Genomic DNA, 27,956 nt, shown 5'->3' with positions numbered 1-27,956 from the left:
TAAGTTCAATTCCCAGCTACCACATGGTAATGAGATCTGTTGCCCTCTTCTGGCCTGAAGACCATACTTGCAGGCAGAACACTGTATATGTATAAATATATATTTTTTTTAAAAAGAAAATTTCTCTCACAACAGATGAAAACTTTACAGATCAATCGAAGTGCAGAGATGTAGATGGCATCCTCTTTGGATAAAACTGTGAATTCATTCCCAAACCTAAGACTCAGTGAAAATGACAGACTCTGGGGTAGAAAGATTTTAAGAATCAAAGGTTCTGTGAGATTTTGTTTCCAAGTAATAGTTCTACCAATATGACTGTCTAAACACGTGGACCTGATCAGAGACAGCAACAACTTACTTGCCATGTGATCAGGAGAATGACTCCAAGGACCCAAACCTTTATAAAGAACAGAATGCAACTAAGAAATGTTGAGAGAGGGATAAATAGTCTTCCCAAGGGAAGAGCACATCAATTGGTTGTTCAATATCAAAAGGCCAAACCTAAGAACATATATGCAAGAATTGTCATAAAGACCAATCCAATTTTAGCATATGTATTTAGTATAATCATATATAAGCATATATGATACAATCAGTGAAAAAGGAGCCCATATTTGTGAAAGTGAACAATGAGGATATATGGGATGTTTCACATTGAGGAAAAGGAAAGAGAAAAAATGCAATTATATTATAATTTCAAAATTAAAAGAATATGAAACACAAAACAATGTTTGATGTAGCAAATGCTCCAAAAATAAGGCCAGGAGTTGGTATGATAATAGTTCTGTTGAGAAAGGAGTTTACCATGCAATCCTGATGAGTGGAGTATGATCACTAAATACATGTCAAGGGTAAAGAAGATGACTGAGCTCCACAATGATATCCTCTCACCTCCATATTAGAGCTGTGGCAATACATGTATGCACATGTGCACACACACACGCACGGACGCAAACAAACACACGGTCACTCACACATAAATAATTATGCACACAATGATATGAAAAACAGTTATCTTAATTATCTTTTCTTTACCTGAATATATCTATTCAGGAATTATATATTTCCAATTGTCCTACCCATAAAATGGTAACAATCTCATAGCATACTGCAAGAAATTTAACCTATGATAACATTAGCTCTTAGAAAATTAAGGAATATTAACCTCTTCATTTCAGTTGTTGTGGTAACACATTCAATTTTTTTTGCCCTTTTTTTATTTTATTTCTTTAATTTTGCAATGTCTTTTCTTTATTTCTCTTGACTAAACATGTTCTATTCTTTATTTTTTAAAACAAATAAAATAATATATATGAATGTGACTGTTAGGATTTTAATGTGAAGTCTGACTCTCTAGTGATGAATGTCTGGTCTCACATTCAATTTTTTTATCTAATTGCTTATGTGTTGGTCTTATTAAAGACAGTAATAGTAGATTGTAATCATTATTAGAATTTTGTATTTTACTTTCCCCAATTTTTCTTTATAATGCCTTTAATTATTCAAATTGAAGAATAATTACCTCATTACCCTTCTTCTCATTACTTTCTCTAATCTCTGTCCTGGACCCAACTTGGTCTTGTTTTCTATTATATTTATTCCTCTTTTTTAAAAATTATTTTTGATTTGCATGTGAGTATGTATTCATAAATATCACCTGTTCAGTCCATATATATTAGCTGTGTATATGATCTCAGGGCTGACAACAACACTGGGCAAAGAGCTACAGGCAGCTGTACCTTTCTTTTCAAAGACTTGTTTTTCATACTCTTTGATATTCCAAATAACATCTATTAGTGTTGTAAACTTAATTCTCTTTGTGGTACATTTTAAAAAACAGCCCCACATGCCGTTATCCTAGGTATATTTTCAGAAAATATTCATTGGATTTATTTATTCAAGAAATACAGAAGTAGTATGTTCATATGCACAACTCACACAGCCTAGGCAACCAATAACAGGGATCACTGCAATAGCAGAGATGAAGCTACCATATAATAAAAGGCAATTTTGCAAGTAGTAATGTAGATGACACAATTATATAAGGGTTGCCACTCAAATTTTTACACATTGTGCATATCAGCAGTGATTATTGCTGGCGAATGAATGTGTGGATGAGTGAGAGAAACATGGAGAACAGTGCTGCAGGATGACACCATCATTCCTCATTAGCTTTCTCCTTCCACTTTCATAAGCAGTTTGAGGAAAGGGATTAATTTTCTACCTGTCTGGTTGGAAATGTGTCTCTCTGGACAAAACACACAAGAAAAACAACATATTGGTCTTCCTTCTTCTTGAATTTTCCAGAAACCTGGACCACAGCTCTGTGTACATACGGATTGAGGAGCCTGAGGGCAACACAGAAAAAAACTGGTCATAATTTTGCATACCAATAAGAGGCTTAAAATAATTTTTAAGCTAAATAATTTAAACTGCAAGTATAGTATGAAAGTTGTACACATTTATGAGTCATTGTGTAGTCTTTTTATGGAAGTATAGAGTGTAGAGTTGAAGTTAGCATACTTCCCAATGGTAAATGTTCAAAGTTTCCTTATGGTGACCAAACTGTGACTCACTTCTGCCAGCTTTTTTCAAAAAGAAAATGTTTAGAACATCTATATATCCTCTCCTGTGAGACAACAAGCCAATACTCCTTCTTTGTATAAATTATGCAACAGTTGAATTGTCAGACAGAAACCCAGTCACCCTTGTCTACCTGTTTCTACCTTTTCCTTCCTCAACTTGTAGTCACAACAATTCACTCTGATTCACCCATGAAAGAGGGTTTGACTATTGATAGATAGTCACAGCGTCTCCTGAAAGAGGGTGGCAGCAAACATGCAAAGGCACAGCATAAGCAAAAATTATTCCAGAGTCTGTAGTCCCATGCCTTGCCTAAGTGAGATCAGCCCATCAGAGGATTCACTTCTGGTGGGCTGACTCCTGGACTTTAATGGCAACTCTGTGCTCCTCTGGCATGGCCAACAGCAAATCATAAACACTGATTTACTCATTTATTGCAACACGAATGAACACACACAAATTCAAGTTGAATTCAAACTAATTCTAACCACAGGAATTAGTAATATGTCAGTGCTTGTGTGTCTATGTATAGGTATATGTACATGTATATGCATAAATTCCAAGGTCAAACTCAAAAAACTGATTTAATTATGAACTAAAGAGTTGAAACAAAGCTAAAGAGAAAGGTCAGTATTTAATATGCTTTCCATATAAGTATGAAGCCCCAAATTTGATCATATAGAAGGATAGTATAGAAAAATTAGGCACAGAACTTTATGGTGCATATGGAGCAAGGAGAAAACATGAGGTACAATTCTGCTGAGTACAGTTAAATCAGAAAGCAAGGGGTTTCGTAAGAGATTCTGTTTATAGAAAATGGATAACAAGAGAGTAAGGTAATCAGTTCTGACTTTCATCACAATAGTCACATGCACTCACAAGTAAGTACATTCATATAGAAAACAGCAGAACTAAAACCTTAGAATATAAACATCACTTGAAATTTCAGAGACACCACACAACCAATATTTAACTCTACAGATACTTCTTGACATATTAATGGTTGAAACTCTGCCAGACCTGATTGAAGTCACTTGGCCATTTGATCAGAACTTCATTGATGAACAAGCCTTGATCCTGTGGACTCTTGGAGACAAACTCTCCTACTTTAACTATAAATGAATAATGATTAGTATTTCTCATAATGTTTTGTATAGCATACTTTTCCATATGATTCTTGCTCTCATCAAAGCATATTTGGTCTCCAGCAGTGTTTGTAAACTTGATTTTCCTCAGAAATGGATGAAGCTGTAGAGAGACATCACTTGGATATGAATGTGCAGGAGGCCACTTGGCCACTTGTTTGGTTCCCAGCTGCTCAGCACCAAAATAATCACACAGAAACTATAATATTTAAGTCTCTGGCCGGGCGGTGGTGGCGCACGCCTTTAATCCCAGCACTCGGGAGGCAGAGGCAGGCGGATCTCTGTGAGTTCGAGACCAGCCTGGTCTACAAGAGCTAGTTCCAGGACAGGCTCCAAAACCACAGAGAAACCCTGTCTCGAAAAACCAAAAAAAAAAAAAAAAAAAAAAAATTAAGTCTCTGTTTGGCCCATTAGCTTTAGCTTCTTATTGGCTAACTCTTACAAATTAATTTAACCCACCTACATTAATTTCTGTATCACCACGAGGTCATGGCCTACCAGCAAAGTTTCAGGACATCTGTCTCCGGCAGTGGCTACATGCGTTCTCTTTGATTCTACCTCCTTTCTCCCAGCTTTCAGTTTAGTTTTTTCCACCTATCTATGTTCCTTTATAGTTCTGCTATAGGCCCAAAGCCTATACAGTGGATTGGAACCTGTGGAATCATTCCATACTAATGTGGTTTGATGGACCAAGACCCCAAGAAAGGTCATTGTAAAGACCCTAAAAAATTACTTCACCCAACGAAAAGCAGAAAGCAGTTTGGAAAGAACTATGCCCATATTCCTAATATAAAAATACTGTTTATAAATGTTTGCTTACAATTAAAGGGGGATATGCTATAAATATTTGCATTGGTATTGATCTTGGCTTATTGCTACAAATTTAAGGTCAATTTTGTTATACTGTACAGATGTATATTTCAGCTCTTGATTAAGGTTTTATGTCTCTGCAGCTCATTTAAAATGTAATGTATAATTAAGAAATACAGGATAATAGATAGTCATCTATAATAGTCAAGCTTGTAGTTATGTCAATTAGGTTTTCTAGATATATAGAGATACATTTCAGTTAGAAAGGTATTCATCAAATCTTTCAGAGACATCTGCTCCTGGCAGTACCAATCTACTTTAAGAGAATGATGGACATCGAAGAGGTTCATTATGGAGTTTGTTAGCCATTTGGGCAAGAAACTGCTCTTACCTGGACTGATTAACTGGACATGTAGGACCCACAGAGAAATGATTGTTGAACTTGCTTAAAGGTGAGACAGTCCTTTGGGTTCCTTCTACATGGAAGAGTCTACTAGACATTCTTCAGGACACAGAAGAAAGTGACCGACAAACTGCCAATATAGGCAGAATTGTCTTTGAAATTTACTGCTTTATGGAAATGTCTGCTGGATACTATGGGCCAGTAGGCTGAAGATGAATGCCCCAATATTACAGAAAAACATTGGCTGACTGTCTGTTCAGGTAGTGAGGTGTCTCTGTCAATTCTAGGGTATTGGAATTTGCTCACAATGCACATCCTGTTTACTCAGGTAATATTATATCCTTCTGAAGTCTTTGATGGTGTTGAAGAATAGGTATTATTATAGTTTTCCTTAGTTATGATAAAAGATAAAGTAGATAAAAATGTTTAACTGTAATTCTTGCTTGATACCTATTTTTAGATGTAATTTTTCTGTGTTAAAGTTAAAATCTTCCTTTTTATTTAAACAGAAAAGAGGAGATAATGTGGGATTCCCCTCTGTATGCTGTGAATATCATTGGTTAATAGACTGTCTTGGCCTGTGATAGAGCAAAAGAGTAGAGCTAGGTGGGGAAAACTAAACTGAGCGCTCACAGAAAGGAGGCAGAGTCAGGGAGAAATCATGTAGCCCCACCAGAGACAGATGCCTGAATATTACCCAGTAGGCCACAGCCATGTGGTGATACACAGATTAATAGAAATGGGTTAAAATAATATGTAAGAGTTAGCCAATAAAAAGCTAGAGCCAATGGGCCAAGCGGTGATTTAAATAGTATAGTTTCTGTGTGGTGATGTTGGGAGTCTGGGTGGCCGGAAAGAAAAAAGCGGCCTCATACAATATCCTGGAAGTGGAAATAATGCCACTCTGCTATGAAGATACTAGAAACTGAACCTGGATCTTTTTAATAGCAGCAAGTATGTCTAACCACTGAATAATCTCTGCCCCTAGATTTGTGGGTTTTTTTTATAAATTTCTGTGTACTGTCTGCATATATGTATGTATATCAACTGCATGCCTAATGCCTGCAGAGGGCAGAAGATTGTATCATATTTCTTAGTACTGGAGTTACAGGCAGTTGTGAGGCATCATGTGGGTGCTAACAAGCAAATCTGGATCCTCTGGATGAGAAAGCAAGTGCTCTTAACTGCTGAGCCATTCTTTCAACATGATTTTATTATATACTTAAAATAACACAATGGGTTATTTCTTCAATTCTGAGATTCGTTGTTGTGTTAACTAACAACTCAGGTTTAAAAAAAAAACTGTTTCTTAGGTATTCAATTATCTTTACAAGATACATACTAACTTAACCAATATCACATCCCTTTAAGCCATGTTCACAAATTATGTCAATGTCTATGTCAAATGTTATTATCCATAATAATAAAATCATGTACTACACTGAACATTCATAGCTCATGTTTTATTTGTCTCTGACAGAATGAAATCTTCACTTAATTTGTTCAGCAATTCTCCTGATGATAACCTATTTGAAACTGAACATCAGGGACCATAAATATAAGTGATTTATAAGTTAGAATCAGGAATTTTAAAACCAAATGTATCTACTTATCAATAGTAATGGAGGGGTAACCTAGGTTTAGCCTCTCTCTGGAGTATATTTGGAGTGGGGATTGGAGAGAAGGAAGGTGAACTGTGACTGGTAGGTTAAATGAATTAAAAAAAAAAAGAAAAAATGTTTAGAGGAATTCCCATAGAGCTAATTAAAATATAAAAATATAAAAATTTTAAACAGAGTAAATAATCTCCAAAACGCAATTACTTTCTCAGCTACTTTGGAGTCAGGCAGACTATTTTAATTTTCCATAAGAGTTTCTTCCTATAGTCTTGGGTCTTTAAATAAAATCTGCATTTTATGTGAATTAGCTGATGTTAGAGATTGTCATTGTGTTTCTATCTGATTATTGAACTTGTTAATTTTAATGTTACTTCCTTTTGGATATCTTACGGAATTTCACATCATACTAGGAAAAGATTTATTGAAATATGTACAAATTTAATATCTTCAAATAAAAACTACCAATGCCAAAATGATACACTATAATTACAGACACACACACACACACATACACTTTGAAAGAACCCCTATTATCCATTTTATCTAATCTTTTAATAATAAGCTGAGTATGTTCTGTGTTTGACCCCAGTGAATTACCTATGAACAATGTAAATTCCCAATGCTTCCTTTGCTTATTAGGTAGGCTTACCTGCCAAGGTAGAAGCCAGTCCTGCTTTGTGTCTTTGTGAGGTGCTATTTCTGTTTTTTCCAAAAGCATTTTATGGAGAGCATGAGCCACTGCATACACTGCATTCCATATGGAAAAGCTATAATCAGAAGTGGTCATCACAATATTGTTTTCTTGTATAGTCTTTAGGGATATATTCATTGGGCAGGGTTTATGATTTCCACACATCAAAGAAGGAGGTGAACAATAAAAAGTGTCAATCCAGAATTTTTGAAGGTAAAGATCACCTGTGTACTGGGAAGGTGTAAGTGTATCTAGAAAGTGCCTGAAGCCTGGGATTTGTCTATTCTTTGAAAAGAAGAAACTTCCTTCAAAAAAATTCAAATAACTCTGTCCATAAAATATAAACTCTAAATCAACTAATGGAGACTTTACCATGATCCATATAATTCTTCTGGTTTCCTTCTTTACATTTATCATAAGGAAATGCAGTACAACATCTATATCACCATAGAATATATGCACATTTGCTTGTGTATCTTCATAAAAATTAAACTCAACCTGCGGCACAAAATAAATAATCCAATTCCTCTGAAGTTTTTCTGTAAAGGCCACACAAATATCTTCTGATGCCATCTCTGCTTCCAAGTTTGAGAGGAATTCCTTGCCTTTCAGATCATCAGACACAAAGATACCCACCCACTTCCAGCCAAAGTGCAACAATATCGAGATCACCCCTTGGGTTAGAGCTGTGTCTTTATGTGACATCTGGTAAAGGAATGGGAATGTATCTTTGTCACTTAGCACAGAATCAAACATTCCGTATGTGACCTGAAAAAGTAAAGCAATAAAAAGGTTATTCTGTGTTTCTGGGTATTTTAGTCATCACCCTTATAGAGGAAGTGAGTTCGTTATTCACATAAGAGAATCAGGAACCTGATATTGATGAGGAGAATTTCTTCTATGAGACTAGCTTCTCTCACTCATTTAATGATGGAATGTGACTTTTGTCAAGTGCTATGGACTCCCAAGTTACTAATAGTTCTGAAGAAGCTAAGAAATGATCAGTATTCTGTTCATGATATATTTCAAGAACATAATGGTGTTTTTGTTCCAATTGAAATGGAACAGAGTACTGCATGTAGAGAGAGACTGCAGAAGTACTACTAAGTGTTTTACACTGACCAAATGACATCATCTACCCTAGGACCTCTAGGGTTAGGAAAGCAAATAACAAATTTTATCATAGATTTTGCTATTCCTTTTAGAAAAGAGCAAGGCATGAACATCTGTAGGAACATCATCTATATTGTTGCCTCTTCCTTCTCTAGTAATAGATGTGACAAAAGCACACAGTAACTAATGTAAAATTAAAATCTCAAAGAAAGATGATGGAAATTATTGTGTATGTTGTTTTTCTTACATTAGTACGCAGTACACTTATGACTTGTTCAACTGAGTAATAATAGTCAGTGCTTCTTTGCCAGTTTTATTCTTGATAATTATTAATCATATGTCTCATCTCATGTTTCCTCTGTTTGCAGTGGTGCCTGCTAATGGTTGCTTTGCTTCAGCAGTGCCAGGCAAGAGCGATTATGGGTCTATATCCTTGTAAGTAGCTGTTCTCTGTCAGTGCTATTCAAAGATCTACTTTCCTGAATAAAAATAAAATTTCTTTGAACATTTTCACCAGTGATGGCCTTGAGGATTGTTCTAAATTTATTTACATGTTCTAGACTTTCTATTCCTTTTTCTGTCAGTCATTGGTCACTGGGTTAACTGTGAGATATTTACACTCCAGCTTGTGTAGTTAGTTATCTGTGATGTATTTGACTTATGAGCAGCACTCAGCTTTGAGCTGCAACAATACATCTTGACAATGATTTCAAATGGGATGTTGAATATTACTGAATGATCCTGTTAGAAAACCACAGTATTTATTGTTTATTTTTCTCACAACACTTCACTGTTGATCATGGCAGAATACATGCAATTCATCAATTTCTATGTTAAAGCACTAGCAGTAAACATAGAAAACTAATCCATTTTATTTTGGTCAGTTATCCTCTTTGACTGTGGACACCAATTTTTTTAACTTACGTGTGGGATTTTGTACAGCCCCAGAAGGGTTTCAATTGCAGCAGAAAATTCAGGCCTGATTCCTGCAATGATTCCAAGAGCATTGTATTGAGTTTTGAATTTGTAGTTCACAATAAACTCACTGCTTCCAGACAGCCACATCAGAGGGCCCTCTAAGGTTCGTTGGTGAGAGTCTAGGGTGTTGTAGATGTGGAAACCCAAGGTCACATTGGGAAGCAGGTGAGAATCTTTATTGATCTCCTCAATGGCAAAGTAAAAGGTCAGCATATATTGGTAGTTCTTCAATTTATCTCTAAAAAAAGAGGGTCAGAATAATGAGCACACTCAGTCCATTATTCTCAGAAACTTATCACCTAATTCAGGACACTTGAAGATTACAGTCCCTGACATCTTCACTGACATGTAAAGTTTCAGATAATTATATTCCACGAACATCATGGAATGGTATCAGTATTTGAATTATACTTCAGTAATTGATTTCTTGAATGCATATTGTAAATTGCAGTGTCATTTGTCTGTGTATTATAGCTGGTGAGAACATGGTACTTATAAATTTTCTATTCATGGAATCATTGAAATATGAAAGAATCACTAATGTTTTCTTTAGAAATGTAAATAGGAGGTTCATATCCTTTTTTGCAGTGATTATATTTCATAATCATTTTAAATAGCCTAGTAACTTTGTCTGCACACCTAGAGTTAGTGTTTTTTGAGAGCTTGACAGGTAGTTAGGCAGTTAGCCACTCTGACTTCTCTTGTTGAAAACATGGGATAAATTCCCAGAGCCAACATAGTGGCTTAGAGTCATCTGTAGGCCCAGGTAGGAGATTCACATCTAGCATATGTGGGCATTGTGCAGGTGGCATACACACATATATAAGAAGGGAAGCACTAAAACGCATGACATAAAAATCATGTGGTAATATTTTGTTTTGTTGTAACAAGGGGAGCTTACTGAAGATCAGAGTGCAGAGTTAGTCACACTGCCTAGCCATAGAGGCCAGGCAGTGGTGGCACACACCTTTAATACCAGCTGAGGAGGTAGAGGCAGATGGATCTCTGTGAGTTCAAGACCAGTCTGTCTACATGAGATAGAGTCAGACTAACAGATAAATAAAGCCAAGATGTGGTGGCTTATACCTTTAGTTCCAGCACTAGGGAGGTGGAAATTGGAAGTGATATGGCTGGGTAGAGACAGGAATATAAGGTGGGAGGAGAGAGGAGCTTAGAATTTAGTTGGAGGTTTTGTAGAGATAGCTTAAGTCTGAAAATTCATAGGGACAGGATTGCCCTTTTGGTATGAGGTAGAGGTAAGAACTAGTGACTGGCTGCTCTGTTTCTCTGTTCTTTTAGTTCTCTCTCACCCCTGATAGCTGACTCCAGGATTTTATTCTTATGACCAGTTGGAATTCCCGCTAAATAAATATTTTTGAAAAAAATATTCTGGGGTTTGAGAAATTATGGAGAGTTTAAGACTACTTACTGTTCTCATAAAGGACTATAGTTCTTATCACAGTAGCTATTCATTGGGTTACAATAGTGTGCAACACCAGTTTTAGGGGAATACGTGTTCTCCTCTGACCCATGCAGAAACCAGGCACACACGTACTCACACAAACAGATAGGCAAAACACTCGCAGAAAGAAAATTTAAAAAAAAAAAAACAACTATTTAAGAAAATTTAGTAACTATTAAATAAGTGTTTCTATAAGCTTGCAGATTAAATGAATGAGTAGAGCCTTCTGTGTAAACCAGCGAAAGATTCAAAGTAAGTAAAACTAGAATGTGAAAAAGAGGAAAGCTCCTAAATTCACAATGGCAGTAAAAACATACTCAAAATGAAAGTAAAGAAAACTGTAGAAGCAGAAAGATGGACTGAACTGTCACACTCATGGCATTTAGTGGCTGAGTGTGGTCCTTAGTAGCTACCATCAAAACCTGGGTTAGATGAGTGCTTGGCTAGTCCCCTACTGGAGGCAGTATAAGAGACTCATGAGCTTCAAGTCCCTTGGATTCTACTGCAGAAGAGATTTGATGTAGAGATTTGTGGACTGTAAGAAATGCCTTTTAGTTACACTGTGTATACATGTGTGTATTTCTGCACATGTGTATATACATATGTGTATACACATATGTATAAATGCACACACGTGTATAAATGCATACATATATAATTGCATACATGTGCATAACTGTGTTTAAATATATATGTAGAAAAGTATATATGTGAATTGATGTATTTTTATAAATGTTTCCATGTGTACAAATGTTTTCAGACATATAAATGTATATACATATGTATAAATGCATAAATATATACTGATATTTTATTTACTTTTTTAATAACTAAAGCTTGCCTAAGGAACAGAATGGCAAAGCTAAGCTACTAGAGATCAGGCAGTGGTGTCACACACCTTTATTCCCAGGATTTAGGAGATAGAGGCAGCTGGATCTCTGTGAGTTCAAGGCCACTCTGTGCTGAACAAGAATAGTGCATATACAAATCCAAGTGATGGTGACCTACACCTTTTATCTCAAACTAGAGAGTCTTACTGCTTTAATCCCAGCACTAGAGGGAATAGAAAACGAGAGGAGAGAGATTTATTCTGCTTAGTCTGCTGCTTAGTGTGCTCAGTCAGCAGTCACCCAGCCTTGGTAGAGGTAAGACTTCTCTAGAGTCCTGGCTGCTTTGCTTTTCTGGTTTTCAGGTTGAACTCCAACATCTGACTCTGGGTTTTATTATTCATGCTAAATTTGGCACCCTAGGTTTGGGGAACAAAATTATAAATAGCCATTTGCTTTTGGCTTTTTAGCCACTAACACAGGCCAAGTCTGTATTGGGCTATCTCTCTCTTTCTCTATTATCTATCTCTTCTCCCCTTCTCTCTCACTTTCTCTCTCTGCCTCTCTGTCTCTTTCTCTCTCCACTTTGTGTTGTAGGCTCTCCCTGAACCCCTTTCTCGGATGCTGCCAAAATAGGTACCTGCAGTAAAATTCACTCAGACTTTTACAATCCTACACAGCAGCAATCAGACTCCCATCTTCATTGACATCATTGGTATAATTGTTAAAACAATTGGGAATTCTTAAAGAAAGGAATTAGTTAAAAGAAAGAGTATTTCCTTACATTAAAAAAAATGGGAAAAACCATCATAATGGAGGGATTTGGGTCATTGTGTGATGATATAATAGATAGGTCAAAGACAGAATAAATGGAGGATATCTAATTTAGATGGGATTTATGTAATGTCAATGACAAACATTGTCAGAAATATCATTTTTATCTTATCACTAAAGTAGATTAATCTGAGTGGTAAGATACTGGCCTTAGAAAATTCTAATAAAAGAGATGACAGAGAATCTCAAACCCACATAGAAGAATTTAATGGAGATCCAATTTCAACACTGCATTGAAAGAACAGAGGGGAACAGCCTATTGTTTTCATATAACCAAACTAATATATGCAGTAACCTTACAGAAATTCCCACATGGCACAGGTTGTGTTACAACTAACTGAATACTGTGCCATTGGTAGATTTAACAAGATTCAAGGAAGCAATAGTCTCACGTGGCATGCATTCACCATTTGTGAAGCAAATGTTAAACTTGTGTTCAGTTTGTAATAGAATTATCCCTAATGACTGGAAAGATTTGGTTAATGGTGTTTTACACACTAATCCACAATTACAATGGAGTACCTGGTTCAAAGAGGAGGCTAAGATTATTGAAAAAATAAAGTAAAGCTAGAGATAGGGGAATCCCCCAAGATTAAATTCTAGGAGAAGGAGAATTCACTTCTATAGAAAGTTAGGCTGTGTATAATGACCACACCCTGGATTTATGCTGCACAGCAGCTTTAAATGCTTGAGACAGAATTAGGGATAAAGGAAAGAAAATTGTGTCTTTTACTAAAGTTATACAGGGCCCAAGAGAAGCCCTTATGGATTTCTTATGGATTAAAGACTAATAGTTATAGATTTCTGTGTTTACCAGACACAGAAAGCAAGTTGTGATGGAAAGTAAGTAAGGCACAAGACTTTGGACTCACCAAGATAGGATAGATATGGAGTATTTTCTCTGAATTTGTCAGACACAATTAGACTAGATATTAATGATGTACTTAATGCCTGTTTATATTGTATGTAGTAATTGACCTTACTTTATATAGATTTTCTTATATTAGTTATAGATTTCTTTTTTATTTTAGACAGAAAGGGGAAATATGTGATATTTTATTTTTGTTTTAATCTTTGCCTAAAGATCAGAAGGACAAAGCTAAACTAGGGGTTAGGTAGTGGTGGTACACACCTTTAATCCCAGGATTTGAGAGAGAGAGGCAGATGGACCTCCTGAGTTCAAGGCCACTCTGGGATACATAAGATCAATGCAGAAACAAATCCAGGTGGTGGTGGCCTACACCTTTTATCCCAGTACTATGAAATCATACGCATTTAATCCCAGCATTAGAGCGAATATAAAATGAGAGGATAGAGAGGCTTAGTCTGACTAGTCTGTTTAGTCTGTGGTGTGGGAGAATTGTCTATATTCTGTCAATCATGTTATAAATAAAAGCTGATTGGCCCATTAGCTCTAGCCTCTCATTGGCTAATTCTCACATCTTCATTAACCCATTTTTCTGATCTATGTTAGCCATGTGTCTCAGTACCTTTTTTCAGTGGGGTAGCTCACATCCTGCTGCTTTGGTGATCTGGGCAGGAGTGGGTAGAATCAGCTTCCTCCTTCCCAGAATTCTCCTGTTCTCATTACATCATTTCTACTTCCTGTCTTGTTTTTCTGCCTATGTTTCCTGCCTGGCCAATCAGCATTTATTTAAAACATGATTGACAGAATACAGACAATTCTCCCGCACCACTTGCCTCTCAAGAGAGAGAGAGAGAGAGAGAGAGAGAGAGAGAGAGAGAGAGAGAGAGAATAACCTATGACAGAAAAATGGGAAAAATGGGATAATCAAGATGTGAGAGTTAGCCAATGAGAGGCTAGCTAATGGGCCAATCACCTTTATAACTAACAGATATCTTTGTGTGATTATTCTCTGGGACTAAACAGCTGGGGGTACTAGGCAGGACAACAACAACAACAAACAGGAAGCCTCATGTTACAAGTCTGTTTATCTGCTTAGTCTGTGGTCACCCAATCTTAGTAGAGGTAAGACTTCTCTAGAGTCCTGAATACTTTTCTTTTCTGGTTTTCTGGTTGAATCACAATATCTGACTCTCAGTTTTTATTATTCATGCTTCACACATGTGTGCAAATGAAAGAATGCAGGGATATAAATAGGTTAAAGTATAGAAATGTATACATATGTATAAATGCACACATGTATAAATACACACATGTGTTTAAACACGTACATATGTGTAAGTGAATGAATGAAGAGCTGTGTTTGGAGACTGAGTGATTAGAACTTCTATGATGTGGAGACATTGGAATGTTGCAGGTCTAGAAGCTTACTTCAAGGTAACAATAGCATCCTGAAGAGTGCACCTTTGCAGGTGAACTAATTTCCCATAAGTAATAAATAAAAGTCTTTCAGAATTTAGTCACTTAGCAGAGCACTGTACTCTGACATTCTAAATGCTAAGATTGAAATCAGACAGCATCTTGGGCTTTTAGGATAACTTTTCCCATTTTGCCTTTCACCTCCTCTCTGTTGCTTCTACTAACTGATTTACAGATTTCTTAAATTTCTAGTGAAAAGTTTACGAAACTGCCTCCACATTGGAATATGGTACCTGGGATCACCTAAATCTGTGTTCACTGGCCATGGTCACACAAATTTGGGTCTAGAATAAATTATTCCTTTTTCTATTTGAGCTGGGGTAGAGATCTTTTTACAATGGTACAAAAACAATATGCAGCAACAAACAATTGATTCAGGTGTTTATATTTGTATATTTATTTATTTATAAATGTGTGCATTTTCTTCATAACACTAATTAAAAAAAAACAATGACTTTGAGAGGGAATGGGGCTGGGGAAACAGGACAGAGTTGGAGATGGAAAAAGAATAAGGGAATAAAAGAATTTTCATTTAAATGTGAAGGTGTTAGGAAGGAGAATGATCAAAATATATTGTCTATAAAATTTAAGTTAAAAATAAAAAAATAAAAATTTCAACAAACAAAATTTTAAACATTGATTAACACAACCCATTGAAATCAAGGAAATACTACAGGGAGCGTGTACTGTATTTATTCTACCACAAGATATGAGTGATAGAAAGAACAGAACATTGATTTTAGAGTACAGGCATGCAGAAAAATTATGCACCAGAGGATCAGGCACCAGGTAAGCTAGTCTAGGAAGGCATAAGAAAGAGAGTCAAGCCATGGACAACGACAAACCAAGCTTCTTAACAGAGAATTATCGTGGAGTTTAAATGAAACCTCTGAGCCTGAGGCTAGGAGGTGGGTAAAGGTACAAAAATGTGAATCTGTTGGTCATTGCTCCGAAGCTCACAACAGTGAGTTTCCTGTGGTCTGTTTTAGAGCCACACAGCAGCCACCTTGGCTGGTGATTAGCTACCAACTGGTTTTCAAGTGTCAGGGCCTGTAGTATTCTCATGCTATGGTGGCTTCCCAGTCTCAAGCCACTATGGAGACACCCTCCAACTGAAATCAACCAGGGCAGTATGTTCTGGGTTTACCTCAGAGAGTGAGAGAATCCATCCAGCATTCAGAATTCACACCTCTAAAAGGCTACAGAGCTCTGATGTTCAAAGTGAGAAAATGGGTCCTATTAACACAGGCCAGTAGACATCACAACTTCATCCAGTTAAGACTCATGAACAGCTTCAACCAAAGAAAATATAAGAATCCACACTGTCAGTTGGCCTCCCTCCATATATACAGCTGGAATCTTCAATGACTGAGAACACACAGAATCCTTTCTGTTATACTTCATCTTCTTTTCTGTATTTTAAAATTTGATTCAAATTTTCTTCACTATATTTAGCAGAGTAGGTATGTTTTTGTTATTTGAGACTATCTTACATGCATAGAGTATGTTTTTATCAAATATGCACCAGCTCTCACCATCCATGGATGCTAGCAGGTATGAATAAAATTTCCATGTCATCCCCAACTTGATTTCTTCATGTCTATGACTTTACTATGTGATGTTCTCATCAAACAGGTCCTATCATCAAATTTGGTAGAGTAACCAAGGTGAATGGAAATAGCTTGTGGTGTCTGAGTGTACATGAACTACATTCACAAATGATTTAAAACAGGTAACCCATACCTAACACTGGGCTTTGTATTTGATGGTCAATAGTATCTGGAAGAGGCATTATCCCCCTATAAAATAACTCCATTTAAATGATTTTTAGGTGTATATATTTTAGAAAATATACTACAGTAGTATATTTCCATTAGGTTTTCTGCAAGCTCTTAATGTTAGTTATTCATTCACACACTCTCTCCACTGTGATCTCCCATCACGCCTCACTTAACACTTCCTGCTCCAGTATTCTCATTTTCTGCTTTGTATCACATGTATTCTATTTCACAGAGAGTGAAATCTCCACTCCTTTGCACCTTTCTCTTTTACTAAATTGTATGTATAATCAAGTTAAGTATAGATATGTGAAAATTCAAACCTGGCATCTGCAAATAAATGCAATTGTCATTGTCTTATTATGTCTGGGTTACCACATTCATAATTGTAATTATAGCTCTAATCACTGCATGTAGATTTCATAATTCTATTCATATTTTCAACTGAATAAATTTAAATTGTGTACAAGTACCACAATTTCAATATCCATTAATTAATTGCTGGACATCTAGGTATATTTAATTTCAAGGCTACTGTGAATAGAGCAACAATGAAAATAGAAGATCAAGAATTTCTATAGTCATATATGCAGTCCTTTTGGTGTATTTCCAGACTACATAGATATACTGGATAATATAGATATCTTTCCATACTTTCAAAAATCTTCCACATAAATTTTCATAGGGCCTACACCAGTTTGTGTTCCCTTTTAGCCCACATAAATGTCAGTATTTGTTGTATTTTATGTTCCTTGGAAAAATGAAAACTCAAAGGAGCTTTCATTTGTATTTCACTGACAGCAAAGTAGATTGAACATCATTTACTCTTTTTTCAGTGATTTGTATTTAATCTATTCTGAACACCTAGTTTAGTTCCTTGTGATTTAAATTGGGTTGTTTGTTCTTATTAATATTTAAGTAAATGTCAGTTGACAAGACATTGGGACCTCTAGTTCCTGTTATTCCAACTTCTCTGGTTTTGGATTAAGTGAGAACATTTGAGATGTAATCTTGAAGCCATTCAATATTGATGTGTGAGTGGATTATTGGGTGTTTGTAGCCTGCACATGAGTGCATAGGCAGTTTCTCTTGCCCTATTGGGCAACCATTACATAAAAAGGCATGCTGATTTTTTGTAACTTGGGATATTTTTCCTGAGAGATTTCATAATGCACTTGGAAACACCAAGAGACTTATGCTTCTCTCTCCAGTCCTTGCTCTCCCTCCCAATGTATTTTCTGCTTGCTCATGGAGTTTGCTCTGCCTATTCCTTATGTGCCTTCTCTAATATCTTTTATGCCTCAGAGATTGAATTAATCTGAGTTGTTTTATTGTAAATGGATTGACTTCAGGATATCTCGGTGACCAAAGATGACACACTGGATTTCCAAACACCCATTGAGTAGAACAATCTCTGCCACTTCACACACACACAGTCTCTTACTTCTAAATCCTCTCTTCCCTCCGGAAAAAAAACTCTTTTATCTGTGTTTTCTTTGCTCCCTGCACTTGTCTTTATGTTGGAAACTTCTTTGATCTTTGCTTGCTCCAATCCCTCCCTCTGATTACTGGACATAGTTTTACAGAGATTCTAATATCTTTGGGTTATATATAATACTAAAAATTGTTTTATTCTATTGTACTTTATAAAAATGCGGTTATGGGATTTGATTTTAGCCCTTCCTTTTCTAGATCTGAGCATGCTATTTGAAAGTTTCTTTCAAATATGTCCGTTATCAGATTGGCCTTCAGAATCTATGACAGGAAGAAGAGCAAATGAGAATATCACAGGAAAACTCATTGTGTCATTTAAAATATATAAAAAGAAATATTTTTCTGATAAGGATTTTGGCTGCTAATCAACTTCTCTCCCTTATATCCTTAAAGCTTCTACTAAAGTCTAAAATTTATCTTAAGATTTTAAAGAGAATTTGGTAAACTTTATGTATCCGAGGATTTGTAATTCATTGGTTATGATTTAAAAATATGTGAAATAATTAACAAAAAGTCAGTTAAAATTTGTAACAAAAGAACTGATTGTTAAAAAATCTACTTAAATGAAACTTGGATTCAAATCTTGTTTAGGAAGACTCATCAGACACAGCCATCTCTATATGTGTCTTGGATTCAAATCCTGTTTTTATAAAATCAAACTTACTAACAGCAAATATTTGATGAATGTTGTTAAGTTTCTAAGTTTTTAAGAATCTATTTAGGACAACAGGAACTGTTTTAGAGAAGTATTTGTGAACAGTTATGTCACTGGTATGTGTTCAACACTAGGCATCTAGATGATCTAGATAAGAAGGTATATGTGTATAATGAATAGTTACATTTAATAAATAAGGCTTATAAATTCCTAAATTATATCCAGCTAGAATAAACTGACTTGAAGGTGTACATATACCCTCTATGTCCTTGATAATTTATTAATCTTTAGCTATTTGAATAGACTAAGTCATATAAGAAACTGATATTCTGTAAATATTCACAATGAATGAATCACAAAACTAATGTTCCCAGTCTCACTGTGGACTATATTTGTGGTTTAACATCTTAGTTTGATGCTAAAAGATCTTCACTTAAATCTTTAATGCAAAATTTTAAAACTCAAATTTAACAGATATAAAACTGTAAAATTTTAATCATAGAAAAGCTACCAATTGTTGGCATAAAACAGACACGTGGATATATGGAATTGAACTGAAGACCCTGACATTTATCCAAACACCTATGAACCTTGGCTTTTGAGAAAGAAGCCAAAATTGTACAATGGAAAAAAGAAAGCATCTTCAATGAATGGTGTTGGCATGTAGAAGAATGAAAATAGACCCATACTTATCACCATGCACAAAATTCAAGTCAAATTTGGTCAAGGATCTCGATACAAATCCAGTTACACTGGACATCATAGAAGAAAGTGGGAAGTAGCTTTGAATACACTGGCACAGGAGACCTCTTTCTAAATATGATACAATAACTCAGACACTGATAACAATAATTAATAAATGGCACCTCCTGAAAGTGAGAAGCTTCTGTAAGGCAAAGAACACATTTAATAATACAAAATAGCAGCCTACCTACTGGGAAATGTTCGTGGACAATCATACCTCTGACAAAGAAATGCAAGAAATTATACATCAAAATACCAAATAATCCAATTAAAATGGAGTATAGATCTAAACAGGTAAATATCAACAAAAAAATTTCAAATGGCCAAGAGACATTAAGAATTGCTTAACACCATTTGTAATCAGAGAAATGCAAATCAAAATGATTCTGAGATATTATGTTATGTCTGTCATAATGACTAAGAACAAAAATACTGATGACAGCTTATATTGGAGAGTAGGTGGAGTAAGGGGAACACTTATCTACTGCTGGTGGGAGTGCAAACTTGCACATCACTTTGGAAATCAGTATGGTGCTTTCTCAGTTTGGAAATCAGTCTATCTCAAGATCCAATACCACCATTCTAAGGCATATACCCAAAGGTTGTTCATTCATTCCATAAGGACATTTACTCAATTATGTTCATAGTCATTAGTCATAATAGCTGGAACCTATAAACAACCTAGATGCCTCTCAACTGAAAAATAGATGAACATGTGGTCCATTTACGGAATAGAGAATTATTCAGTTGTAAAAGCAATGGCATCATGAAATTTGCAGGCAAATGGATGGAACTAAAAAAGAATTATCATGAGTGAGGTAATCCAGAACCAGGAAGACAAACACAGTATGCACTCACTCAAAAGTGAATATTGGTTGTAAAGCAAAGGATAACCACACTATAATTACAGTCTCAGAAAGGCTAGGTAACAAGAAGGACCCTAAAAGAGATGCACACATCACCCTAGGAACAAGAAATAGATGAGTTCTCCTGGATGCACTAGGGATAGAGGGATAGAGGAGAGGATATGAACATGAGATCTGGGATGGTTGATTTGGGGGGGAACAGATTGGTAACTACCCTCATTGTTACCATGAGGCTTTCATCCAGTAGCTAATGGAAGCAGATGAAGAAATCCACAGTCAAACACTGGGACCAACTTGGCAAGTCCAGTCGAAAAGAGAAAGGAGCTATTATAAGATCATGGGGGGAACAAGATCATGATGGGGAAACATGAAGACACAGCTGATCTCAGCTCCTAAAATCTAACACACTATGGACCGACAGCCAAGGAGTCTGCTAGGGACCAAACTGGGCCCCCTGCCTAGTGACAGTGTGGTTTGGTCTGTTTGTGGATCCCCAGGCAATGGGACTAGGATCTGCTTTTGGTTCATGAGGGATCTTTCGAAGACGATTTCCTATGATGGCATTCCTTCCTCAGCTTTGAGGCATGGGGCATTGCTTGATCCTGCCTCAACTTGATGTGCCAGGTTTTGTAAACTCCATATGGGAGGACTTTCCTTTTACGAGGAGTGAATGGGGGGTGGAGTAGGGAGAGAGATGGGGTGGTATGGGAGTAGGGGAGGGAGGGGGATCTATGTTTGGTATGGAAAATGAATAGAAAATTATAATAAAAATAAAATAAAGGCTACCAAGCTGTAATCATCTATAGAAAATAATTAAGACATACAAGTTAATTATAGGTCACTTTATAAATAATCAAATTCTTTAATGGGCTCAGAGAAATGCTTTTCATCTTGATGAGTACAAATTAAATGAGGGACAGACTTTAGCCTTCTGGATATGCTATCAAGGACAAGCCTGAAGCAAATAACTAAAAATAAGTAAAGTTTGTCTCAAATAAGGTATTATTAATAAATTATATGATATCCCTCAATACCCTCAGAGAGATCTGCTGAAAATGGAATTTAAGTTACTTAATGAAAAAGGCATTCTTTGATAGACAAAAATACTAGCTTCTAGAAACAGCAACTGATGTTCATCCACAAATACAATGACATAAACAGACTCTACTTGGATCTTCCCTCAGTTGTAAAAATATAGACCACTGGGCTAATACCTGGCACATGCTTCCCCCACCAACAGGTTTTTGCCAGAGTGTAAGAACTGTTGAATTGAATGCCCTATTCTGCCTCGCCAAGGTAGGTTAGTTTTTCCAACTCCCTCCTCTATAGTAATTCCCATAGGTCTGGTGGTTGAAGGCTGATGCTTCCCTGTTTGTTTGCCAGAGCCTAAATAGTATCTTGTGTAGTATTCAAAGACTGACAGTCTCTGCTCCTCACAAAGTCACTGAGAACACTATGGGGGAACCGATGCTGATTAGCCGGGTATCTGGTAAAGTCTCTGTGATTTTAATGGTTACCGAAGCCATTGAAATTAAATTTCCTGTTCAGATTTATCCTTCTCAGATCTCTGATGATGTTGCTAAAAAGCTGTAGTTTTATAAGTGTATCAACAGATAGATCTACTCAGTTCCTCCAAACAAGTTTATAGCTGTATGGTCAGTCTATATCATATTTGAAAATTAGATCTTGTTTTTTTCTAAGCTAATAGGTCGTCTTCTCAAGAAGGCAGACCCACTGATAGGGTTTCCTTGCTGACATGCATCACACTGAGAAAGATAATCTCACAAAATTAGGTTTAAATGAAAACTAAACTGAAGTTACCATGCCATTACTAGCCACAGCTTTTAATATTCTTTATCAAAAGAAATGAATATTCTTTATAATATTTAAAAGAATTTCTTTTCATTGTTTTTATTAATCAACCATATATATATATATATATATATATATATATATATATATATATATATATCCTGGTAAAAGATAAGATGGAGAAAAATGGTTTAACATTGATGTTATTTTGAGGGTGTAAGGAAGTGATTTCAGGTATGTAAATGCAACTTACCAATGTCTGAGGAAGTGATTTAAGTCTTGAGAAAATGAGATCTCAATATTTCAAAGGAAAAATATCATATTAATGAATCAACATATGATAAGATATTTTCCAAGCTTGGCAAAGCACTGCCTAGTATTATAATAATCAAAGGGCAACATTTTAAATATAATTACATTGTTTTCTGAATATAGACTTAAAAGTGCTTCTGATTGTGTTGGAAACATCTCTGATATACATATCTAAGTTCTGGACAGAAGAAACAGGGAAAGAGTGCTCATGTTTGTATCCTCCTTTGGGTTCCAGGCTTTTTCTATGATTCTCTACAACAGTTTTCTGTACCGGCTTACAGACACTGCTCAACTACTTTTTCTACAATGAGGTGCTCAACTACTTTTTCTACAATGAGGATTTCAGTGCAGATTAGAGGAAGTGGTCATGCTAATATATCTAAAACTTTTATCTCTATCTGTAAACTTAAAAGTATTCAAAATATTCATGTAAGATTCAGAGAGTGGAGACTTTTGTCCACCTCTGACAGATGAAACAGACTCCAGATAAGTGTTGTTGTCAGTTAGTAGTGGAAGCATTCCTGCCTCCTGTCTGTCCCTGAGGATGCGCTCTCTCTATTCTCTGTTCTTGGGACTCCTTCTACCTCCTGCCTTAGTAGGTTACAGAAATTTCTGTCCCATGAATATATTCCTAAGAGTACCTCAAGTGCCAAATAGATCAGTCATTTCCAGAGTTTTATTTTCATTTACTCTATAACATCACAACTACTTACAGGCCTAAGAAGGGTATTTCCTGCTCACAGAGAAGAACATGGCCTGAATATTCAAGAAATTACATCTCAGTAGAGGAGCCTCCTATTCCAGAATCGATGTTCAAAAGAACACAGGTAACAATTATAGCAACAATAGAGAAAAACAACAGGAAATATGAAAATGCAAGCCAAATAACTCCTCCACAATATCATAAATAAAAAACAAAGTCAAATGTATTCAGAGAGATGAAATACTAGACAAGTAATCCTACAAGTAAAAAGATAAATGACATAGAAAAACCTAGAAACAACCAAGTGAATTCAACTGGGCATTGAGGCAAAATGCAACGCTGTATAGGAGGACAAAGTGAGGGAGAGTAAATGAGCAATATATGTATATATGTCCATATCTATATATGTCAGTACCAAGAAGACAAGGTCAAAAATAATACACATCCTAACAAGAAATTAAGATTATTGGGGAAGGGAAGTAGAAATAGAAATGTTTGAAATGAAAAACACAAAACCTCCAATTAAAACACAGTAGAAAGTGACTTCAGTAGAACTGCATAAGCAGAAGATAGAGTATTAGGAATGAAGAATGTGATTTTTCAGAGCACTGCATTGAAATATTAATGAGAAATAAATGAGTAATAAACCTGACTACAGCATCCAAACTCTGATATCCTTTAAAGAGACCAATTAGGGATAGGAACATATGGGATAGGTGTTATTAACATATCTAGTAAAGACATGGGGATTTAACAGAAACTCTCCATGTCTGTAGAAAAAAGCAGACATTCAAACATAAGATATTTAGAACCTCAAAAATATGTAAATGACGCTTGACCAAAAGATGTATAAGGAAAATTTGGTACATTTACATGATGGAGTACTACACAGCAGAAAAAAATGACATCTTGAATTTTTCAGGCAAATGGATGGATCTAGAAAACTTCATTTTTAGTGAGGTAACCCAACCCAGACACACAATTATCACATGTACTCACTCATAAGTGGTTCTTAAACATAAACAAATTAAACCAGCCCACAAATCACAATCTCATAGAACCTAGACAACAATGAGAACCCTAAGAGAGACATACATAGTTCTAAACTACATGGATAGTAGAAAAAGACAAGATCTCCTGAGTAAATTGGGAGCATGGGGACCTTTGGGAGAGGAATGAAGTGGGGGAGAGGCAGGAAGGGGAGAGGAGAAAAATGCAGAGCTCAATAAAAATCAATAAAAAAGAAAAAAAATAAAAGAATAAAGTTTGAAACTGAATTTTACATTTCTGTGTATACAGTTCATCATTCTTAAAGGAATTACATGTGCACAGATGAGCATGCACTATCATGTAACCAAAATAACATCAGCACACAGTCACACAAGTACTTACAAAATCCATTCAAATAATATTCCCGGTTTGCTATCAAAATTTATCCATGTAGGTTCTTCAGGTTGATGTAATGTGGTATAAATTGGGATAAATGCACCTAGGATTATGTCAGCCTTCATGTAGGTGCTGGGCTTCCAGTATTCAGAACAGTTCAGGTGAGACATTTCCCCTAATGTAAACAAAGATTGCAGGAGTAGGTAGAAATGAAGCAAAGGAATGACCATGTCAAGGTCTGCACTATACAGGGACAATGCCCGGTATCTAGTCTGAACCAAGATTATTGGCTTAGGGCATGGAACAGGCTCAGACCTCACCAGTGTTACAGAAGACTCTGTTTGCTACATCTGGTTCCTGATGTTGTATCAGCCTCTCAGGCCATACATAGTCTGTGGTTCTGATGCCAGACAAGGGCATAGACAGAGGCAAAGTTCAGACAACTCAGGGTAAGACAGAGTGCTCAGAATCTCTTCTAACTGAAACCAGAGTTGGTCTGAATACATTGGCTTTGCATGCTTCTATTTCCATCTCATGCATATGCTCTGGGGATCTCATAGCCCTAGGACTCTGCACCTGCATCCTCTATGCTCATGAAAAACATATTGATTTCTTTCCTTATTCCCCCACCTCTATGATCTCATAATCATCCACTGTTGACTTTGGAGAGCACCATACATTGAGTCTGAAATGTAGGTCATTAAAATTCAGCTTATATATTTTGGATTGCTGCTTTGGATGACACAGCAAAAGCATGAAAAAGCCATAGCTGATGTCACAAAGCATGACTTTCAATATTCCATACAATTGCTTCACAAGAGGAATAAGTGATGATATCAGTTTTTAGCGTCTGCCATTCAGAAACAAAGTAACCTTACATCTGTCTTGACCACCTCATCTGCTCTCTCATCCTTGTAGCAATAATTGTGAAGATGTAAAAAGGAGTAAGGGTATTCCAGACAAGTACAAAGATAATTTCTCACCTCATCCATTCACAGTATTAAGGTTCCCAAGTAGCAAACTCATAGTCTGTATTCTGCTGTTAGTGCACTCTGGTACAGTCTCTCTCCCAAAAAAAAAATTATAAAAAATTACAAATAAATAGAATAATAATTCATCTCTACATTTCTTTCTCCTTCCTCTAGTGCTACTTATCAGAAATATCATTGATATATTTTGTGTATTGTTATATATTACTGATAATTATAATATAGTATAAAATAAATCAAATTTTGGCATATGTATATATGTTAAATATATATAAACAATATATTAAAAGGGCATGGATTTTCTAAAGAACAAAGAGAGTACATTGAAATATTTGGAGGGAGGAAAGTGCAGAAATAATCATATAGTTATATCTAAACTAATAAAAGATAAATAAATGGATTCTTATGTAGAACTTTACAAAATTTTTATTATTGGACTTACAAAGTACTTTTGAATTGAACAATATACACTACCATTATTAGTTGTTCTGTACACAGCTTGAAGATTTTCTTAAATTATCTCTGTTTTGTCATTAAAATTTGTTGTTTGACAAGTCATTCCAGAATACTCTAATGTCCAGACTATCACAGTCACCATTCAAATTTATTTCAGGGGATTGACAGCTTAGGATCCAATTATGACTCAGATCAGACAGCATTTTGATTTCTATTCCTGGCTCATGTCACTGAATATAATTTCTGCATTGGTGTACATATTCAAAATAAGATTATCTTTCTGGAAATGTTGAATGACATTCATATGAAGGCAGAAACCACAGGGCTGGAGCTGCCGACTTCTACTGCTTATTGGACAAGAACATGAAAGCCTCATTCATTTATATCTTCACAAACTTTATGTTTTAAATGGTACCTTCACTACCTAAGCATGGATGTACTGGAACTTGCTATGCAGAAGAGGTTGGACTCATACTCTTGAGTTTCACCAGCCCCTGCCTTCCAAGTGCTAGGATTAAATGCATACACCAGCACACCTAGTTCTAAGATTTACTTTAATTCCTTTCCTCAAGTTTAAAACTTAGCTGGGTGGGACCTTGCCCTGAGGTCCACCACTCTTTTCCATTATTAAATGTTTATCTTCTTGTTCAGTATGCTCTATTTCAGTAGAAATCCTCATTAGTTTCACCACTGATAACAAGAGTATAAGGTCTATACTCTTTATAGATTCCATCTGCCAATGGAATTAATCCAAATTATTTCAAATAATTTTTTTTAATTTTTTTTTTATTGAAAAAAAAATTTCCCGCTTCCTCCCCGCCTCCCATTCCCCTCCCCCTCCTCCCACCCCTCCCCCCCTCCCCCCACTCCTCTTCTCCTCCCTCTGCAGTCCCAAGAGCAGTCAGGGTTCCCTGCCCTGTGGAAAGTCCAAGGTCCTCCCCCCTCCATCCAGGTCTAGGAAGGTGAACATCCAAACTGTCTAGGCTCCCACAAAGCCAGAACATGAAGTAGCATCAAAACCCCGTGCCATTCTCCTTGGCCTCTCGTCAGCTCTCATTGTCTGCCATGTTCAGAGAGTCCGGTTTTATCCCATGCTTTTTCAGTCACAGTCCAGCTGGCCTTGGTGAGCTCCCAATAGATCGGCCCCACTGTCTCAGTGGGTGGGTGCACCCCTCATGGTCCTGACTTCCTTGTTCATGTTCTCCCTCCTTCTGCTCCTCATTAGGACCTTGGGAGCTCAGTCCGGTGCTCCAGTGTGGGTCTTCAAATTATTTTTATTATTGAAAATTTCCACCTCCTCACCTTCTCCCATTTCACTCCCATTCCCCCCACTCCCCTTTCCGCTCCCTCTCTAGTCCAAAGAGCAGTCAGAATTTCCTGTCCTGTGGGAAGTCCAAGGTCCTCCCTGCTCCATCCAGGTCTAGGAAGGTGAGCAAGCAAACAGACTAGGCTCCCACAAAGTCAGTCCATGCAGTAAAATCAAAACCCAGTGCCATTGTCCTTGGCTTCTCAGTCAGCCCTCATTGTCAACCATATTCAGAGAGTCCACATTGATCACAAACTCATGGAAGCTGAACAGTCAACTACTGAACCACCCCTGGGTCAGGGAAGAAATAAAGAAAGAAATTAAAGTCTTCTTTGAATTCAATGAAAATAAAGACACAACATACCCAAACCTATGGGACACCATAAAAGCAGTGCTAAGAGGAAGGTCCATAGCTCTAAGTGCCCACATTAAAAAAAAACAGAAAACACACATTGGAGGCTTAACAGCACAGCTGAAAGCTTAGTGAAAAAAAAAGACTCACCCAGGAGGAGTAGAAGACTGGAAATAATCAAACTGAGGGCTGAAATCAACAAAATAGAAACACAAAAAACAATCCAAAGAATCAATGGAAGAAAGAGCTGGTTCTTGGAGAAAGTCAACAAGATTGACAAACATTTATTCAAAC

At 36.2% G+C, this 27,956-nt stretch overlaps 1 protein-coding gene across 1 annotated transcript in view; it reads right to left on the bottom strand.

The window, feature by feature from the left end:
• Positions 1-24,789, bottom strand: part of LOC130871345 (vomeronasal type-2 receptor 116-like) — a gene marked incomplete at its 3' end in the record, with an annotated part of 42,952 nt that extends 18,163 nt beyond the window's left edge. The window contains exons 1-5 of the mRNA XM_057764692.1: positions 24,566-24,789; positions 9,289-9,580; positions 7,210-8,019; positions 3,604-3,831; positions 2,225-2,348 (exon numbers count right to left, since the gene is read on the bottom strand). Of these exons, the coding sequence (XP_057620675.1) occupies positions 2,225-2,348; positions 3,604-3,831; positions 7,210-8,019; positions 9,289-9,580; positions 24,566-24,789 (1,678 nt within the window). The remainder of the gene's footprint in view (positions 1-2,224; positions 2,349-3,603; positions 3,832-7,209; positions 8,020-9,288; positions 9,581-24,565) is intronic.
• Between the last annotated feature and the right edge of the window lie 3,167 nt (positions 24,790-27,956).

This window comes from Chionomys nivalis, chromosome 3 (genome assembly GCF_950005125.1).
Source record: "Chionomys nivalis chromosome 3, mChiNiv1.1, whole genome shotgun sequence".
Taxonomy (NCBI): domain Eukaryota; kingdom Metazoa; phylum Chordata; class Mammalia; order Rodentia; family Cricetidae; genus Chionomys; species Chionomys nivalis.
This window is presented reverse-complemented; position numbering and strand designations above follow the sequence as displayed.